We start from the raw sequence: 12,748 nt of genomic DNA, 5'->3' as shown, positions 1-12,748 counted from the left end.
ACCACGTTCCAGTATTTAAAGGGTGACTACAAAGCAGATGGAGACTCCCTTTTTACAAGGACTCACGGGGAAAAGATGAGGGGTAATGGGTACGAGTTACTCCTGGGGATATTCCAATGGGACACAAGAAGAAAAATTTTCACAATGAGAACAATCAGACATTGGAATAATCTCCCCTGGGAAGTGGTGTATTCCCCACCATTGGACACTTTTAAGATTCAGCTGGACAGGGTGCTGGGCCCTCTTGTCTAGACTGTGCTTTTGCCAAGAAAGGTTGAACCGGATGATCCTTGAGGTCCCTTCCAACCTCATGTTCTGCAATTCTATGATTCTATGAAATAACGTATTTTAAAAACAGTCTTCATTTCTAATCTTTTCAAATTCTAGTTAGGAAACAGATTATACAAAGAAATCTTAACTCTGAAGTCAGCTGTCACATGCCTTATAAGGACTATGGAATCATGTATTACAATGTCATGACTTGTCAGTATTACTCAAACATGAATTTGATATTTTTAATCTTACTATTATTTCCTACCCTCCATGGAAAAAAAAATACAGCATCTGCATTTACTTCTGTTAACTTACATTTAGCGAAAATAATATTTTTACTCTTCAACCACTTTCAAGAAAAAAAAGAAAAAAAAAAGCATAGCAATTACCTGTCTTCGATCTGTTTAGCTGAAACCTGAATCCCATTTTTTTTCTCTTCCACTTTAGTTATGACATTTTCCAGGATAACTCTCTGATTCTGCAAAGCTTCATCAAGGTGTCTGAACCTGGGAAAGAAGGGGAAATTGTCACACCTTTTTTTTTTTTCCCCTGTTGATAAGTAATCAACTTATCAGTTGATGAGTTATGGGGACCAGCTGCCTTAATAACTGTCTAGACATGGTTCCCTCATCTCACAAAAGGTGTCACTGTGTATAGACAGTTCCTTCCACGGCTCTCACACTTCCAAAGGCAAGCAGCATGCCTAAGCTTTGCTAACTCTGGCCTTGTATGGTCATGATGTCTTTGACAAACAGACGTATTTGAACCATGCTGAGTATTGAGTTCAACTTGTGCCTTTGAGCACAATCACGAGGAACTACATCCATACACGGTATCTGGGCAGACAATACAATTGGGAAGGTACACACTGCTGAGAGCAGTGAGTGATTCTGTGGCGGCAGTAACCCATGTGTTACACTGGTTGGGCATAAGACAACTAAATGGAATTTGCCATGGCTTTTAAGTTTGGACTAGCCTGCAACTTCAGCTGACAGAAGATGCAGACGAACAGTCTTAAATCTAAATTAACTACAGTTTTAGACAGGGTTATGATTAAGCAATCAGTGTGTGGTACCTGTGTTCCTTGTGCTCTGTCAGAAGGCAGCCGCGGCACGTAAGGGTATCGCAGGTCTCACAAAACAGCTTGAGTGGCTCTTGAGTGTGCACTGGACAAAACAAGGAAAACTCGCTTGCTTCATCCTCAGTTGCTGAGGAATATAAAGCAATGGTGTCATTGACAATGATTACTATTATAGTTCAGAAAAAGAGTTGCCAAACTCTCACAATTTCATTGAAAGTCTCGATGTTATTTTTAAAAGACCCAGACCATGGAACCATCTGATTATATGAAGCAAGGTTTGTTTATATTTTTTTCCTGGCCTTATACATCCTACAAACTGAGCACATCAAAGAGGTTCAGAAACAAGTCATGAAGTCAAATTCATGTTGTCCTCTAAAGTCTCATGAGTATTAAATATTTCTCATGATTTTGGGCACCTGCCTCATGACTTTGAATGCCCTGGTCTGGCAAACCAGTCAACAAAACTGTATTGTAAAATATAGAAGAGCAAATATATTAAATAAACCTGAACTCACAGTAGAAGCAAGGAAATCCTTTGTTCTTAAAAACCTCACATGGGAAATTGTTTTGCAAACAAAACACGATTGCATCCTCAAAGTATTCCTACAAAGACACTATTCCATTATTCTTTACCAACACACAAGACATTAAACAAAACAATCATAATTAGATAACATTTATTGATACAAACTTCAAATGAAATAAAAATATCACTTATTTCTCTATCATCATTTGCTCCTATAAAATGAGAAAAAATGTTTCAATTTTCCCGCACCAAATCTATCTTACTTATCTAAACATTTAAAAAAACCAACTTGTGGCAGGGACCATGCTCTCATCCTGTAGCAAAATGGAGCCCTTTAGAGAATCAAGCCTCTGAAGTGATACTATCGCAATTAACACAGACACACAGTGTACAGCAAGCTATACTAATTCAGTCGCTTTGTTTTCAAATTGGAAAATGCACAGAATAGAAGTAGAAAGGCTAAGAAAACCTGTTGTCTGACAAAGAGAATGAAAATATGGAGAAAATCCATGCCGTGCTCTTAAAAAGTCATGACAAATTTCCTACTTTTTAGATTGTTATCTACTCCAAATATTTCTGAGGTGGTTGTTTTACTTCCTCCAGTTCAATTGGCTGCCCCCTCCACCATCTTAACATAACGTGCAAGAAGATTATTTGTGATAGATTAGGCCAAGATTTTTATGTAACAGCATTACATAGTTTACATTGTTATGAATTATTTACTACAGCATCATGTTTTATTGTTCAGGAAGGTTTATTGTTTTATATTATTTTTGAATCAAATGCTAATAGATAGCATTATTAAAAGAGGAAATTGGATCAGGGATTTTTCTAGCCCACTCCAATATCTTTTTCTATAAAGGTACCAACAGAACTCACCGCAATAGCAATTTTTTTCTGATTGTTCTGCAAATGTGTACTTTTTCACTAAAACCTGCAGCTGACAATGCAAATAATACATAACCAAGCAGGTTCTATAACCAACATATAACCAAAGTGGATGCTGAAGATCGTCTCTTCCTCCCCTATGGCGTCAGGTATTATATCTTAGAAGAAAAACAAAAAGCCCCTAATAACCATCTCAATTTTCACGAGTTGGAAAAGCCCCTCTAAGTGTTCAGAGCTTGCAGAGCATGCAAGCTGTTTTTCTGAAAACTCAGGATCAAATTATCCATATTAAACTCCAACTTATAATGAGATGCGGTCTTTAAGGTCCAAGTATAATGAAGCCTACTCATGATCTTATATAATGATTTCTCCATTTTTCTGTCTCTGAAGGGTTCTTTAGCCTTGGGGTGATTGTAATCATCCCAGAGAAATCAGTGGGGTTTTTAGGACTGTGTCAGATTTAAGAGACAAGCAGATTTCAAATGCAAATTATGATAAAAATCAATGTTATCTTATTACAACACAGACCATCAGTGTCTGCCACTAATAATTCCCTGATTCAATTGACATATCAGTGAGAACTGCCACTGAGCCATGGTATTCTTGACCTACTTTATACTCAGCTCAGAGCTATGCTCTTCAGCTTTAAAATAAGTTGAATTCTTACAAATCAGATGCTAAGCAAGGGCACAAGCGTGACTTTTCTAGGAGCAGACATCTTTACCAAAACTATCCATGTTAGCTTCTTGAAAAGAACTTCACTTGAGGAACAGGGAAAGTTCAGTTGCCCTAAATTCTGAATTAACATAATTTGAGTCACCATTTCCTACTGCCTATATTTTCTTTATCTCAGGTTGATCTCTTGAATAATTAACAGAAAGTTTTAAATCTCTGTTCCTCTGACCAGTTAATGTCAACTATGGAAAAGCAATCTCATCTTAGCTAATAGGGTCCTCCCTCAACTTGCATAATATGCAATGACTCAAACTTTGATTTTACAGGTTCATACTCAACCTTGAAAGACTGAAAGGATAGTATAGCAAAGAGAAAATTATTCCGTTTGTGCACTAGCCTATAAATAGTTGGTATGTCAGTACCAGACCATTAACTTCTAACATAGTTTTGGCAAAAGGATTGTTTCTACTCAATTGCAAAGCACAGATTTCCACTTGATGAGGAAAGAGTCTGTACTGAATGTCCTTTTAAGAACGTTACAACTAAGGGAGGAAGAAGTTTTGGACTTTAAGCAGTTAGAGAGCTCTGCAGCACTTTGAACTTAAAAAAGTTCACTTATTCCTAGTGCTAATGCAGAGCTCTCCAGTGAAAGGTTTGTTCTTCAGAGATTATTCCTCCAAAACTGCTGCTTAATCTGTCATAAAGCTTTGGCCTGTGTTCCCGGCACCTAGCTCTCCAGTGCTCAGCTATGCAATTCATTTTAGAAGATTTCAACATTTTCACATGTTGTGGTCACAAATCCAGAAAGTTTTTGCAGGTTTTTTTGGGTGCCTTTTTTTTTTTTTAAATCAGGAAAAATCAGTGTCTGTGAAAAATGGAAGTAGTGCAGTTTAACCCATCTGTGAACCACATCTCAGCATCTCTTCGTATTCATAACAAGCAGTAATAGTCTGTCACTCACAAGAAACTGGAATTTTTGATAGTACCTCTAGAAGTGGTTCAACTAACAGGAATACACTGGAGCAACAAGACGTAAAACATATAATGTTACTGGGAAATTTGAGGGGGGTGGGTGGGAATCAAAGTGATGTCCAGTGCTATTTATCTGGGTTTATGCTTAAAAACTAAGGTCTATTTTACAATGTAGTAGTTCAGTAGCAGTTTTTAGCTGAATAACTGTGATACAAACCACTCCCATAACTTCCTATTCCAGTTCTCAACAAGCATGTTCATAACAATGAAATCTAACTAGCACACACACACCCCAAGCTACCAGATGTTACAGAATGCTATGGAGGCGAATAAAATGAAGTTGTTTCCAAAGAAGAATGGAGCCATTTCCAATACTACGAAGCCCTCACAGGGAATTCCCTACCAGCAGCATTCATTTTGTGGGCCTTCACTTCAGACTCACAAAGGATAAGTCTGTTGGAAAAAGAAATCAGACTACCTTAAAATTGTTTTCTTCTTATACAATATGGCATTTTTCTGTCCCAGCCTAGTCCTGCCCTTATCTTCTAAATACAAAACTGAAAGAAGGGTAAAGTTCTGAAAAATCACATGAATTTGGCACATCAGTCTGCAGCATGACCTCAGGAGTCACCAGGCTAAGGGTGTAGCCTGGCAGCCAGCTTAGCCATTCAGCTGCATGAGCTGGGTCTCGCCCAGCGGGCAGTTGATGACCCAGGAAGGAAGCAAGAGGATGTGCAGGGTAAGTGGATGGGGAACTGTGACAGAGAGCTGCAGGTTTTGCACGGCAGGGAGTGATCAGATGTGTTACACAGAGCACAGGTATCATGAAGGAAGAAGCAGAAAGAAAGGTTTCCCAGGGAAGCCGGGCTCCTTTAGTTCTGCCGCTCAAGGAAGAAATTGTTTATCAAGATCAATAGGAATAGGCAGGATTCAATATGTTTGGTGGGGTTTTTTCCCTACTTTGCTTCGTTTCAGACCCAGGGAATCTTACAATTTTCAGATCACAAAAGAAAGTGTGGCCCTTGTAAAGCAAAAGGCAAAAGATAGAACACTTTAAAGGTGCAAGATCAATGGGATAGAGAGTCTCTTAATGGTTACAAGGGCCTACAAACAAGGTGGCTGCTGTTCAGAACACCATACACAGACTGAAGGTGGCTACTGAATCTGAAAACAGAGGATGCTTTATTTCCAGAAGAGAAAAAAAAAAAAAAAGCCTAAGTTCTAGTATATACGAGTATTTACTTTCTTTGAAATATCCTGAGGGGATATTCACATCCTAAATAAATAATATATACATAAATAATAATAATTTAAAAAGCTTCATTTGTGTTTGCTGATGGCAATATAGTGATCACACTCAGGAACCATGTTTTTCACTCCAGGCTTGGAAAGGAACATCTTATAGTCATCACAGCCTTTTGCCACCTGTGACTCACGCTCCCACACCTTGTCCATAAATACAGGAAATGCTTTATGGTAGTTTCCTGAAGGAAATTACCCAAAAGAGAACAGAAATACTGAAAGGGAAAGGCCTTTTGCTGTTGTAGCTTACCAAACCTTAGCCCATCACTCCACAGACAGAAAAGGCATATGGAAAAAACAGTCTCTGTGGAATACAAATATCCAAAACTTTTCAGATACTGTGGAATGCTGGTTGTGGCAATGGCCCTAAAGTTATAGAAAAATCACGTAATCTCTCATTGACACAGACATATCCTTCTGAGTCACGCACACAGAGCATGGTGTCTGCAGCACACAGCTTGCAACTGCTCCTTTTTCAACCGAATAACTGATATGAGAAGAAATAAAATTTCGAAGTGTATCTTCAGTACCTGTGCAGCCCTTCAGGGATACAGAAAGTAAGCGGTCTCCAGTTTCCTTGCCATGTCTATGTTCCTCTGTACATGAGCTGCACAACCACTTATTGCAGCTTGTACAGAGACTGTGAGCGGGTCTCTTCTCTTTACACGTGGAGCAGCTCTAAGAACAAAAAGTGCAGTTACATACAAGGATAACAAATTAGCTGTACAAACTGTTATCTTTAGTAGGCTATGATTCAGATTGGTAAGCTTAACATTCTTCTTCCTCAGACTAATGCAATTCAAGTGATTTTAAGAGTCTGGTTATTGTTGTAACAGGGAACAGAATAAAATTAAGATTTGAAGCTCTTAAATCAAATTGGTTGCCTTTCTCTGCTCTAGCACAATCAAGGATAATTATGACATGATGTAAGAATTATTCAGCAAAATTCTAGGGTCCACGTTACATGTGAAGTCAGAATAAATAATCATAATCACTTGTTTCTTCTGTACTGAAAAAGCCATGAAATTATGAAATAAGACTTTTCTGATTTCAGTTAAGGAAGGTTAGGTTAAAAGTTACTTTTGAAAATGAGTTGTGTGCTTTGTAATCCATTTCGGTTAAGTGCTGTACTACTTACTGATGGCTTTAACACATCAAATGAGTGTATGCCTTACTTTTATATATATATATACACACATATGTATATATATATTTAGATAGATAGATACAGATATTTTCTACCTCAGAAAAGATAGCCTAAGTTGCCAAGTATATGAAAAGTTAGAGTCAAACATAGCCCATCAAAAAGTTCTTAACCTAACTACCATTTCCATTTCTAGCCACAACATTATGCAGAAGCATTTCACCATATTATTTCAGTGTTATTCATTAATTTCTGTCCATTACTAATTATTTATTAACAAACTAAAAAAATCTATAGGCTAGAATCCACTTCTGCTTTCATGTATATGAATGTAAATCAGAGCTACTTCAGCAGAGCTACTCCAAATCTACATTACTTCATTTAAAATTAGAGCTTACTCTATTTGCTTTAGCATTGTATGAACCGCTCTAATACAGTGTAACTGTCAGAAAAATACATAAAACATGACAGTGGTAAGGCAATTTAGAAAACAATACGGGAACACCCACATATAATTAATGAAAAACTTAGTTCCTATTCTCTAAAGAGCTGACCAGAAATGAGCTCAATTTATATACTAATATCACATGTGGTGAACTGGAAACGTAAGACAGGGGAACTTGAGAAGAACTGGAAACCTTAATTAATTATCACCTCTATTGATTCAACAATTTAGGAAATGTCTTTTGTTATATAGGCCACGCTGTCTGGAAGTGTCACTAAAGGGCAAATGAATAAAGCAGCACATAAATGAAGTGGCAATTTGATCTTTGGTATCCAGAATGAACTCAAGAGTTATTTCAGGATAGCTATAACTATACGTCTTTTAAAAAGTATTTGCACTAGGCATAAAATACTTTGTTTGAAAACTCCTAATATTAATGCTTTTGACCTACCATAGCCACAAATAGGTACTAATGGGCGGAGCAAACATAGTGATGTAATTTTACCATCATCAAAGCATAAAAGCTTTGTCACCAGTTTATCATACTCAAATATTTCCTACAAGGTTACAATATATCTACTGTACTTATGCATAGTTCCTGAATATTGCTACTACTCGGGGCTATTCAAGCAACTAATAATAGATGTCAAAATTACTTCCTATGGTGTCCTTTCTGTTGGGCATCAGCTTATCTTCAGTTCAGTCCAGTTACAATTACATCCCAATTATTCTGATGGAAAGCACGAAGAGAAGGATATAGCAGCATGCGCTCAGCATATAAGCCCTGATGCAAGCCCTGGTGAATTTAATAGAAGAGTTTCTCTTTGTGGTGTCTCATGGAATAGAAAGCCTGAAGAAAAAACAATCACAGTGCTTTGCTGGTCGTCTTAATGTTAAAGCCGTCTAAATGTTAAATGATTTAAAACTAAGTGGAACACCTTTATCCACCTAAATTCTGACACAGAAGTGAGTTGAGTTCTGATTCACTTCAGTGAAAGAAGAAAAATTTTTGTTCTCTTGAAATTCATTTAAATTTTACTATTCCCTTCAGTGGAGCTGGAATTTCACAACAGGTCTCTTATCAACTCATTGTTCAAGAGTTTCTAAGTATTCCCAATCTTATTCAAAGGGATTGGGCAATTCGTGACAATAAGACAACAAAGCAAAATTTTAAATGTGTTTGATTGTTTAGGTAGGGAAGTATTTGTGTAAGCCATTCTGTTGTTTTGGCCATTTGATTATCAACAATGTTTTCCAAAATGTACATATAATAATTTAAACCAAAAAGCCTAATATAACTCATATAACTAAAATGCAAGGGTATTTATTCTGGGAAGCAAAGCTTGCTATATAAAAAGAAGTGTCTAATTTAAAGTGTACCCATGAAGGGCCAGCTTAGGGGACAGGTCAAAAGTTGAGTGATGCTCTGCCTTCTCTACAATAACCAAAACTGCTTAATGACAGGTTTGCCTGTAACTGCTCAGCTTTCAGTCTGACTAGAACCTGACGCTGTACTGTGTTAACGTTACTTCTAAGTTGCAAAGCACAGAGTGTTCCCAGAGTTACATTATTTATGATGTGGAAATGGGCTTTTGGGCAAGAGATTCTGAATTGCATATTTTTGAAACTCCTGCTGATGGTATATAGCACATTCTATCATTTATGCTTCACTGTCTCGCACACAGAGAAACATCTTGCTTCCAAACACTTTGTTACAAGCCTTGACAGATTCCCATTTGAACATATTAGGTAAATTAAGAAAATAATGGTAGTTCAGCTGTGTCTCGGATGAGCTGGTGCTCCTCCTTTGGATGTTACTGATGGTGAAACTATGGCTTTAGTTTTGGGGCGGGGATGGTGGATAAAAGACAGTAAGCAAGCTTCACTGAAACATGACTTGACTGTTAATAAAAAGGAAGTAAGACAAAAACTATGCGGAACGTTCGTGAGTCCCTCTAGGGTACTCAGATGCTCTAGCGAGAAATCTGCCTTACTGAACCACTTTTAGGACTCCTAAGGGATTGAAGAAAAGAAAAACCTTCTTTTAAAGAAGGTTTGAAAAAATAATCCAGTGCTTTTGAAGACATTAGATAGTCTCATTTGACTTCCTTTCTACACAAATTCTCATTGAAAGGTAAATGATGTGAGTCATGGTAATTAAGAAATCATAGAATCCGTTGGGTTGGAAGGGACCTTTAAAGGTCATCTAGTCCAACCCCCCCTGCAGTAACCAGGAACATCTTTAACTAGATCAGATTGCTCAGAGCCTCATCAAGCCTGGCTTTGAGTGTCTCCAGGGATGGGACCTCCACCACCTCCCTGGGCAACATGTTCCAGTGTCTCACCATCCCAGTATAATAAATGCATTCTAAACATTCAGCAATATCTTATGGATTTTCTTCTTCTCTTTGAAGAGTGCACGTGAATAGACCTCTTCCTGTTTTATCTAAAGTTACGTTGCACACTTCAAGCATCTTACACCTGAAGTTGTCAACACGCTTTGCTTGCATTTATTTTTTAATTTCCCCAGAACACTCCATGGATTAGGTTACATGTTTTTTTTCTTTTTAACAATGGAGAAAATGAAACACAGAAATTACAACGTCATTGGGCAAGTCACTTGCACAATTTAAAGAGGTCTCAAGCCTTCTGCATGGGACAGAACTGACCTAAAAATTGTTGCTGCCCCTAGAGGAGTTAAGAGGAGTGGAAAGATATCTCTTCTGTCCTACATTATGGAAAAAGCGTTCCCCTCCACCCAAAGGCCCTGAAACTGAATATCCACTGTGGCTATCCCATTTACTTAGGAGTCAAAAGTGCAAAAGAGACACACTGAGGTCCAGGAGCTGGTTCAGATGGTGACGTCCAGTATCCCTGATTATTAATTACTCTTTCCTTGCTTTGGACCACGCCTTGGAAAAAGCAGTCAGCAGATTACAGAATAGTTTTGACAAGTTGACCTGTTTTAAGTCCAGCTACCCAGCTGCAGTACTACTACCACATTTTGAAATCGATCTTATTCGTGTTAATAATAGAATACTGTTTTGTAACAGAGTGGGCAGAAATAAACAACTTTCTCTGTCCCTCCTCGCAGCTCAAAGCCGTGACAACTAAAAACCTGTGAGAATAGTCCTGCCTATTAACTGGCTATTTAACAGAAATCCATCTGTGTACAGTGTGAGTACACAGCCAAGGTAGTAATCCTATTCCTTCCAATTACCCAGTGCATCCATCCCCCGATGGGAAACTGAAATATGAAGTGACCTTTTTTATTATTAAAACAGACAATCAGAAAATGATAATTGCCCACGGGATGTAATGGGTAATCTTGGTGTAATCATTCAACCGTTAGTCTGCTTCTGTTTGTGTTGAGAGCAGAAAGGGGACAATGAGGAATCCAAGAGATTCAGTATCTTCCTAATATATTGATTGTCACAGATCCAGTCCTATACCATTAGCAGCAATATTTTTTAGTCAGCTGTATTTTAAGTATATAGCATCAAGCTCATTATTCAAATAAAGTTTAAAAAGTACTATTAAGGCAGTATGTCCATCTCTAGGAGTGAAGTAATTACAGTGCCATATAAGCAAACTGTAAGACTGTTGTTCAATAAAAGTTTGCTCTGTTTTCAAACAGTGTTCATCTGGTAGTGTTTCAACAACTCACAAGGCACCCAACTTAGTGGTTTTCACTTACCTTTGCCATAGCTGAATTACCAGTGGGAAAGTCCTTGAGAAAGAAATTTTCAACTACATCCCTTGCAAAGCAGGTCTGTTTGCACACAGGACAGGAAAGGATACCTGAATATTTAAAAAAAACAAAACACCACAAATAAAACAATGCACACCGGCCATGCGAACCAGGAAATCATATAAACCACATTTAAGTATTGCTGGTTTTTTACACGACACAGACACACTTAGTTCCAGGAAACCAAGGCATTCTTCAAGCCCTAAGTTACTTGTGGCTAGATCCAGTTCAATACATAGGAAAGAAAAACAAATTAACAAAATCCCTAGAAATACACTATAGTTCAGTTGACTTGTTTCAGTATTTATCAGATATCTGCATGTTCTAATTCCCATGAATTCATTAGGGCTTACAGCTTTGATAAAAACTGAGCTGCACCTGAAACTCTATTCCTTTGTTACAAATCTGCTTGTGCATTCTGATACTCGCTAAGGTTCTTCTAGACCAACTTTACATTAACAGAGGTATATCAAAGCATAAAACACACATTGCCTAATACTAGTTTTACAGTGCAGTACGCTACCCAAGTGAAGGGAAGGAGGAGTGACATGCTGCTAGCAGAAGCAACAAGTCAGAATAAAGGTAAAGGATGTAAACAGAGTTTCATAAATAAAAGTCAGAATTGTAAACCATCTATTACAACAAATCCACAGGTGGCAAAATGTGATCACTCCTAAAGCAAAGCAAAGCAAAACAAATCGAGCAGCAAAACCTAGCTCCACCTTTATTAGCTACTGAGCACAACTGTGATGAATCCTCGTGTTTGCCTGGGCTGAGACCTAACAGCTCACGAAGATGTCCATGACTGTATACCTGCATTTTTGCACCTCTGCTGTTCCATTCCTAGACTTCGTGGGCTAGAACCTACATTTTTCTAGAAGGTCTAGTACTTTTCTTTTTTTTTTTTTTTTGAAACGGAGTGTGCATGTTTCTAACCACATTTCTGTAAACTACTGTCATTTCTGTAAACTACTGTAGATGTGAATACAGTCCTTTAGAGATGGTGGTGGTGGTGTCAGTCTATTTTTACCTTATCTTATCAAGTATTTTTTTTATCTAAGTTTTTCCATTCTGTTGAGAAGAGAATTTCAGTGCTATGCTCACCTTGCCAAGTGATCTGTTTACGATAACTAACAGCAATATTTTCCATGACTAAATGATGCAAACTCACAGCAAGATTTCAAAAGCAAGATCAGTGACAACTTCCTACTGGACTGACAACGTTCAATGTGCTCTTTTCCTTAACTAAATTTATTTTTTAATAAGGAGAGTGGCCTGTAGATTAATTGAATCTTAAGACGTCTATTACTGTTTGCATTAGACAGTTATCAGACTCTTATGTTTTCCGGGTGCTAAGCAATACCTGCCCTTGGGACAGGGCTCCTGCAGTCCCCCGGCCAGGTGCACAATTCTAACCCTGAACATCTCCCATTTTCAGAACTGGGCTACTGTTATTTTAACAGCAGCACTTTACATTGACAGAGACACACAAACCCCAAACCCTTCCTACATTACCACTTCTAACAAAAGCACTACTCAGTCAGATGTCTGGATACGTTCACTTTCATTCATAAATGTTTTGAAGAAACTTTGAGTTCTGTTGCATTTCCTTTGAAGAGAACATCTTACTAAGAACCACTTCCATGAGGTTTAGGTCTTTTTTAGCCCAAATCTTGTTATAAAAGAAAAAG

At 37.7% G+C, this 12,748-nt stretch overlaps 1 protein-coding gene across 3 annotated transcripts in view; it reads right to left on the bottom strand.

The window, feature by feature from the left end:
- TRIM66 (tripartite motif containing 66) overlaps nucleotides 1-12,748 on the bottom strand; it is a 58,225-nt gene that overhangs the window by 30,346 nt on the left and 15,131 nt on the right. For 2 of the 3 annotated variants that reach the window (XM_063332622.1, XM_063332620.1), the window contains 4 exons: nucleotides 11,004-11,107; nucleotides 6,248-6,395; nucleotides 1,349-1,481; nucleotides 663-779 (listed from right to left, as the gene is read on the bottom strand). In XM_063332622.1, coding sequence (XP_063188692.1) covers nucleotides 663-779; nucleotides 1,349-1,481; nucleotides 6,248-6,395; nucleotides 11,004-11,107 — 502 coding nt within the window. The remainder of the gene's footprint in view (nucleotides 1-662; nucleotides 780-1,348; nucleotides 1,482-6,247; nucleotides 6,396-11,003; nucleotides 11,108-12,748) is intronic. The other variant, XM_063332621.1, reaches the window with a different exon arrangement.

The sequence above is a fragment of the Chroicocephalus ridibundus genome, chromosome 4 (assembly GCF_963924245.1).
Source record: "Chroicocephalus ridibundus chromosome 4, bChrRid1.1, whole genome shotgun sequence".
Taxonomy (NCBI): Eukaryota; Metazoa; Chordata; class Aves; order Charadriiformes; family Laridae; genus Chroicocephalus; species Chroicocephalus ridibundus.
This window is presented reverse-complemented; position numbering and strand designations above follow the sequence as displayed.